Consider the following 8,053-nt stretch of genomic DNA (forward strand, 5'->3'; position numbering starts at 1 on the left):
GTCTCCTGTTCCTTAATGCATTAACAATGCCTCTGTTTTATTTTTTGATTTATATTTTATTTTGCAGTTTGGAAATCACTACTACTACTCATCAGGTAAGCATTTCTCTAAAAGGTAACATTTTGTACTTGTCTACCAGTTTTTGCAATTGTTTTGCCATGTCATCCTATTGAAGAAATTACTCATCCGAGTGTGTAGTACAACAGCCTTTATAGAGACTTATTTCTCGTGCTCCTTTTCTAAGAAATGTGCATTCTCTTCAGGTATTTAAAGGGATGTTTTCCCAATCTGAATCAAAATAGCAAAACATTTCAACATAAATTGACCTTTCTGTCTAAACATAACAGTTTTCATGGTCAGTGGTCAACTTTAGAAGACAGGGGGAAAAAAAGATAGTAAGTGAAGACCATAGAATACAAGTATTTGGAGAACCTACTCCATCCTTAGGTTGACAAGCACTGAAGCTTATTTCCTGAAACTCAGACAAACACAACATTCTTCTTCTACACTGTAATCATTTGTTCGTGTGGGAGTTATTTTTAACAATTAGTTAAAGTTAGTTGGAAGTGAAGTATACAAATGCATATTTATCTGTCTAACACAAATATACCTAAGCCTCACACCCTTGTCAGTTTATACATAGTAAAACAACTCAGGAGCATAAAATTGATATTTGAAAGTAAATACCACGCACCTTTAAAACAAACAATTTGTAACTAAAAATTGACTGTGTTTACCCAGGCCTGTTTTAAGTTAGAAATGTCCCCCGTTGCTGTTAGCCTGTCAGTGTTAAAGGGGGCTGTAAAGGAAAATTTGGCTGCGCGGGGCCCGTCCCCACAGCCAGCAGGGAGTGTGGTGGGTGGCAGAGCCGAAAACTGCACCCTGCAGCGGTGGCGGGGAAGGAGGCGAGCAGGGAGTGAGCACACGGGGCACGGGTGGTGCGGGGCTGGCAGGGTGAGGGCACAAAGCTGCTGCCACCAGGCACTACGGGCAGTCCTGCTGCTGCCCCTCAGCCCCGTGTGCCATTATCTGTGCTCATGCCGGGGGCTGGAAACCCTGGGAGCGCTCCAGGAGCCAGCCGCCTCCAAACAGCTGCCCCTCTCTCCCTTCCTCCAGGGACGCCCGGGCTGCGGGACGGACGGAGGGCACGGAGCAGGTGGTGCTGGAGGGACCCCGCAGCCCCGCTGCCCTCCCGTGGTGCCGCGGCCTCCCCCGGCCTCCCCCAGCCGGGGCGGCCAGCCCCTCTCGCTGGGCATGGCGATGGTGAGCAGGGCTGTTATTTATTTATGGGACTCTTACAGAGCACGGCTGTAACACAACCTCAAAACCAACATACTATACTTCGCGTTAGATAATAGGCCCAATGGCAAGGCACAAAGCGTCCTGCTTCTTGGTGCTCTCCTCGGGAATAGCCTCAGAACAGAAGGCAGAAATTTGGGAGAGCAGTAGGATGTTTTTCTGTTTGCCCACAGCGGGTCTCCAGAGCATCAGCGCTTGGTGCTGGCTGCCTCTGGGCCTTTACCAAGGGGCTTTACCAAAAACTCGGCGGGTTTTCTGCAGGGGGGCAGCAGAGGGGTCCCCAGTGCTGACCTTGCCTCCTGTGATCTCCAATACAAAACCCATCACCTCTCACTGTGCCACAAACATGATAAAAAGCTCAAGAGCTTGAAAAGCCTGGCCAGGGCTGCTGGGCTGAGCACACCCCCAAAAAAGGTCCTGTCCTGAAGAGACATGGGCCCAGAACTGCCCTTAGGGTCAGCTTCACAGGACTCCACCTGCTCCATGAGGAGCCACCCCCCCCACAAACCACGTGGGTCCGAGCAAAACAACTTGCATGTTCAGGGGTGTGTGCCTAGTGTTTTGCTCCAAGGCTGTGGATCCTGCAGGAGCTGCACCCGGCACCTCTCCATCCCTCCATCCCCAGGCGCTGCGGAAGGTGCTGTTTGGGGACACGTCCCGCATCTTCAGCCGTGACTGGGCACAAGCACACTTCAGGTTTCGTGAGCCACACTCCGACCTGGCCTACGCTCTGGAGGCAGACAAGGTAACGCGCCAGTGCCGTGTCTGCACCCCGGGCCAGCCCACGGGATGTGGCAGCCAGAGGTGCACACTCCCACACCCGTATATCTGCAGACCTGCACACACCCCTCCCGCACCCGCTCTGGTGGCACAAGGTGGAAATACTGGAGCAGATTTCAGTGGAGCAGCTATTCTGATCCAGCAGCATGCTGCAGACACAAGCTCGAAATACCGCAGCACTAAATGCATCCAGGGACGAGCAGCGGGTTGCTGAGGGTGGGCACATTCAGATGTACTTGCCCATTTCTTTGGGGCAGTAGTCAGCCACTTCTTACTGCCCCACCTGGAAATGAAAGAGGTGAATTTATCTGTGTTTTAACTTGCTGAAATTGCGTGGTTCTCTTCTTCCTCATTTGCCATCATAATGCTGCCCCCCAAAGAAGCAGCAGACCAAGATACACACTTAAAATTGCAAATACTCTGGAACTGCCAGGAGGTTAAAATGCTTTTCACAAAGGCAGGTGAGGCTCCTAGAGGTCAAAGGACACTTGGGTGCAGTGCAGAAAGCAGATCTGCCATCAGCAGCAGGCAGGGCCCTGCATGCAGCCTCAACTCAGTTGGAGCCACGCTCCTGCCAGCCCTGGTCCCTTTGTCACAAGGCAGAGGAGAGGAGGGAGAGCCCACGGTGCTGACCCTGACCCCTTCTCTGGGGCTGGGACTCCCACCTCGCCAGGATGCACACGGGCATCCTCCCTGCATGAGCACAGTAACAGGGCCACCACGGGCTCTTCTTGCATAGAGACTTCTTATTTTTAGGCACATAAGATCTTTTTCAAAACTTTTCTTTTTATCTCAGAAGTCAGCAGCCATCCTGAATTACCAGGGAGAAGAGAAACACTACTGCCCTTGATGCTGGCAGCAGGCTGGCTCAGACAAACAGAATGCTGCAATTTCCAGCAGACCTGCACAGCTCAGCTTGTTTGGGCTCATCAGCACTGGCAAGTGTTTGCTCTCTGTTTCTAGGGAGGAACGAGAGCCATTCTGATGGCTGTACAAGGGAACATCATTAAATATCTGCTCTTCGTAAGAAACACAGAATATACTCACCTGGAAAGGTAAGCAGATGAGCCTTCCTGGCGAAACACAAAAACTGCTTCCTTGCATTGTTAGAACTAATAAAACCAGCACCTGCCTCCAAGTTCTACCAGATGAGAGCTCACATCAGAGCTGCAGCTACAGATGGAGACCTGCACCCTGTGGGAACGCTGTACCTGGCTCCCAGGCAGGGATTTTTCCACCCAACCTTCGCTGCTGCAGGAGCAGTGCTTGCCTCCTCAGCACAGTCCCTGGTGCTGTGGTGGCAGCGGGGCACCCCGCAGCACTCGGACGGTCCCTGTGCCGCTGGAAACGCCGGGGGCGATGGGCCTGGCTGCGGGCACGGCTCCCTTCCACCGTGCCCTCCTGCCTTCATAGGTCCGCTCCTCAGAGCTGCGTGGGCCTGACCCAGGATATTCAGGCAGGACAGGGCCTCTGGGGGCTTGGCTGTGAGCGGGACCACTCCAAGACGAGGGTGTGGGGACTCTCCGCATCCTTGAGGAAGGGCCCACAGCCAGCAGGCAGCTGGTGGGGACATGGGGCAATGGGGACACAGACCCCTTGCTGCCACTGCCCCCGCCTGCCTGCCATACTCTGCTGTGTCCTGCTCTGCAGATTGTGCAAAATAAGCCAAAAGGAGCAAGGAGAGGCCCTGGCTGCAGCCCTGGCAGACAGCCTCTGGGCAGCGGGAGAAGGTCAGGAAGCCACCGTCTGCCTTATCTCAGCAGCCACCCATTTTGTCCCTACCACGGACTACAAAGCAGACAACTTCACTGAACGGGTGAGTAAGAAAACACTTTCTGTAAACAAATTTTTTAAGATATTTGGCCTGAAGATTTTAGAAAAAAAAAAAAATCTTATAAACCCATTCCCTAACTTATGATGCATCACAAATTATAAGCACACAGGGCCCACATCCCAGTTGGAGCTTGAAAGATGTTTCTGCCACCTCTTGAAGGCTTTAGGTGAATCCAGGGGCTGTAATTATTTTTCATTAAAGACTGATCTTTCTTCTGGGAAAAAAAAAAATAAAAAAATAATACTTAAAAAAAAAAAAAAAGTTGAATTAAAGCCTATTGCCTTTGACTATTTGCAAAGAACTGAACTCCAGAATTGAGGAATGGTCAGAGTAATTTCTTGTGTTAGTCCTTCATTTGTCTGAAGGAAACACTGAATTAAAAAGCCCTGCTTCTTAATATAATGTCTCCTTTTTTTGTTTCTCACTTTATGCTTCTGCCCTGCAGATTCAGCTGTTTAACTTTTTTGAGAAAGCAGCAGCTCAGAAATTTATCTTCGACCACATAAATTGTGTACGTATGGAATATTTGCTGTATTCTGAGTTATTTTCTGCTTGAACCTGATCTCTCACACAGAAGTAGGCCTTGCAGAGCTCAATAGCAGGGTCTTCAGCAGGACAGCCAGGCTGTTAGCCCCAGTTGTTCAGGGACCATTCCTAGATTTTTTTTTTTTTACTACAGGAAATGATCCCACTGCCACTGCAGTCACTGGAACCTCACCACAGATGCCAGGCAAACAGGGGTAACATTTAAAAAACATGTACAAAAATAGGTTAGTCCAGAACTGGACTTTTTTTTTTCTTTTCACTTGGTCTTATTCAACAGAACTAGTAGCAAAGCCAAAGTCTTCCCAGAATAATACCTTGTTCATTTGGCTCATTATATTTATCTAGGGTTGATTTAAGCAGAGGAATTGTTTTAATTAAGCATCACATATGTGCCATAGTTCCTTCCCTGTGATTACATTTTTCTTTTTCCAGTTTAAAAGTGAAGGAAGTAAGGGACTGATCCTGTTTTTGTACAGTTTACTTTTCTCAAGGACACTGGAAAGGTATGTTTCATTTTTTAAATTTTCTTCTAGTTTAGTTACATTTTATGAAATACTCTTTTTCTTATTTTAGTTACATGCCCACTCTTATACTAATGAGAAGAAGCAACAGTCAGAGGAATGTAGAGCTACTGGCTGAGTTTTGAGGAAAAAGAGGCTGATGTTGTACATTAACGTGTGTCCTTCTCGTGCCTACACGTGCAGGAGCAGGCAGGAGGGAGCAGCAGAGAGGCGATGTGCCTGGCTGCACACACAGGAAGAACAGTGCACTGTACCAAATCAGGGGTTATTCTACTGGTAGCCATAACCATAGTTATAGCTGATTAAACTTAAACATGAAAATCACAAAAAGCTTATTTAAACACAGGAAAAATACATCAGCATAACTTCGTTAGCAGAGGAAGCTGATACAGTCTTCCTACAGGCAATGTAACTGCATTTGTGTAAAGATGCTACAGACAGATACAGAGACATCACTGCACCAGTGATTTATACTAACATGACACCAGTGGCTATTTAGCAAAACATTGCAGTGCTGCTTCAAATCGTTATATTCAGGTTAAACTTGGGGGTAGTTGAGGCACTGACTGAAATCTCTGTTCCATTCTGCAGAAGGTTGGAATCCAACCCTAGCTTTGAATTTTAACAGACATAGGCCTGACATGCGAGAGCTCAGGAGGAGCATAAAATTCCTGTAGTGGGACACTACTGCTGTGCTCAAAAAAAGAAAAGTAAATGATTCTGTGAAATTTCTTTCTGTTCTCTGTATTAGTCAGACATGATGTATGACGCTCCAGTCACTGACCTGGACATTACAGCGATATTTTGTGTCTGGTTGCACAGGGTCCAAAACGATTTAGGTGGCACGACACCTCACCTGTTAGAGTCCAGTTGTGGAAATGTCATCTGCACTCAGGTAGGACCAGCCTCACTTTCCAGGTGTTTCTGTCATTATTATTCCTCCTATGTCTGATTTTGGAAAACACCCCCACCTGTTAATCACCTAAAAAAAATTGTGAGGCGACACTTGCTGTAGATGTTATCCGTGAGCTGCCGGCGGTGCCGTGGGAAGGCCGTTGGGAAGGCAGGGTCCCACGGCTGCCCCGTGCTGTGTGAGGCCAGGGCCTGGGGCCGGGCACCCAGCACCTCCCCTCGCGCTGCTGCAGCCTGAGCGTGGCCCTCGCCTGCAGGCACTGCTCCAGGTCGTCCTGGCAGGCAGCGCGTGCCCCGGCCGCCGCTGCGAGGTGGGCTTCCTGTGCTGGAGCCGGGAGGAGGCCAGGCACCACCTGCCCCCGGTGAGCACTGTGCACCCCATCTCCAAACCCGCTCTCATCCCCAAACCCTGCTCCCATCCCCAATTCCCACTCCCATCCCCAATCCCACTCCCATCCCCAATCCCACTCCTATCCCCAGTCCCGCTCCCATCCCCAAACCCCACAGCAGATGAGGTGCTGGTAGTTTCCCAGCCCTCACTGTGCCTCACCCCGTGCCTGGAGACATGCCTCGGGCTCCCATGAGGACAGCAGCCCCCACAGCCCCTTAGGCACAGGTCTCCGGTGGGTAGTGCTGCCTGCGTACCTGAGCTGCCCATTCCACCCCCAGGTTGGAAGCGTGCTGAAAACCCCTAAATTTCCTATCTGGCTGTGCAGCATCAACGGGATGCACAGCGTCCTCTTCAGCACCAACAGGCTGCTCTTGTCCGACTGGAAGATGGAGCACGTTTTTCACCTGTACTTCTACAACGGGCAGCGAGGGCAGACGAGAACAGCCCACCTCACAGTAGGTGAGCACTCAGACGAACCCCGGGAGCACAGAGCTGCAGGTGTCACGTACAGGCGTGTGTGGAGCTGTGTTTGCATAGTGCTGCATGTATCTGCTTACATACACAGCCCAACGGAGCAGTGTACATGCACTGATACAGACATATGCATACAGCGTGTTTGCGTTTCCGTGCCCAAGAGCAAGGTGCTGCCGGGTGCCCCGAAGCCTCACAGGCCCTGGGCAGTGCGGGCTGCTCCTCACAGCTCCGAGGGCGTGCTCAGGAAGGGCGTTCCGTGCTCCCCAGGCACTGCAGCCACCTCCACTTCCTCCACCCAGCCCTTCGGCTCTCCTTTCACCGTGGCATTTAAAAACAAGAAACTTGAAAAACATCACACTGAAGGCCAAGTCTGAAGGAAAGAGGGGTGAAGGGAGATTCCCTGTCATGGTACACAGCATGGCCGCAGCGGAGGCCGCGTGCACCTGTGCAGAACTGCGACCTCCAAACATGCTGCAGGGCAGCGCTTCCCCATGCTCCCCCCACCAGGTGGGCAGCCCAACCACAGCAGCTCAGCTCTTTTGCTTTTAACCTTTTAAATTTTTTTTTTATTATTTTTTTTGGGGGGGAGGGGAGGGACACAGTGGGTTAGATGTTTTTAGATGCTTTTTAACTGCATTTCCTTTCCAGACACTCACTCACACCACTGGGAAGAGGGCCGCCGTAAGGACACAAGCAGCCCAGGGAAGAGGTCTCCGTCTCTAGAGATGGCAATCAGGACCAGGTGGCCAGGCGCAACGGTCAGCTGGAACGGGACAGACCCCTTCTTCTGAGGCGTGCCAGCATCTCCCCCTCCTGCCACAGAGCTCTGCGGTCTGCAGGGGAAGGGGCGCTGCCGCCAGCAAAACCACGCGCGGATGCCAAGCGGATGCCCTGCCGAGCGGGCATCACACCAGCTGACAGCCTGCACCAGTGCTAAGCCATCACTGGCAACGACACCTCCCTGCACACAATTTTTGGGTGGTGGGATGCAGTCTGCTTCTCACTAACATTGGCAGAGGAAAGAAAAGAGCATGGCAACATGATTTCCTTCCAGGCAGAGATGTTAAAAAAAATAATAATTAAAAAAAAAAATTGCTGTGAATGTGCTGAACACAGTGAAAGTGAAAACAATATTGAATGTTGACAATGCTGTGTGCATCAAATTTATTTAATCCAGTGTAGGTAACTAGTTTATCCAGTTGCAACAAGAGAGGTTTTCTCCCAGCTCTCCCAGCTGTGACTTCTGTATCTGGATCGCTCCCTCCTGCTCTCAGTGACAGGCAGAGCCCTGACCCC

The 8,053-nt window shown here is 50.6% G+C and overlaps 1 protein-coding gene across 1 annotated transcript; it reads left to right on the forward strand.

Annotated features, from left to right (window-relative positions):
* Positions 1-1,254: 1,254 nt before the first annotated feature.
* Positions 1,255-7,548, forward strand: MINDY4B (MINDY family member 4B). The gene is made up of 10 exons (XM_032193308.1): positions 1,255-1,263; positions 1,925-2,044; positions 3,043-3,134; positions 3,730-3,895; positions 4,359-4,424; positions 4,892-4,962; positions 5,033-5,081; positions 5,732-5,875; positions 6,562-6,742; positions 7,406-7,548. Exons 1-10 carry the CDS (start codon positions 1,255-1,257, stop codon positions 7,546-7,548), a joined length of 1,041 nt encoding a protein of 346 aa, XP_032049199.1.
* The last annotated feature ends 505 nt before the right edge of the window (positions 7,549-8,053 follow it).

The sequence above is a fragment of the Aythya fuligula genome, chromosome 9 (genome assembly GCF_009819795.1).
Source record: "Aythya fuligula isolate bAytFul2 chromosome 9, bAytFul2.pri, whole genome shotgun sequence".
Taxonomy (NCBI): domain Eukaryota; kingdom Metazoa; phylum Chordata; class Aves; order Anseriformes; family Anatidae; genus Aythya; species Aythya fuligula.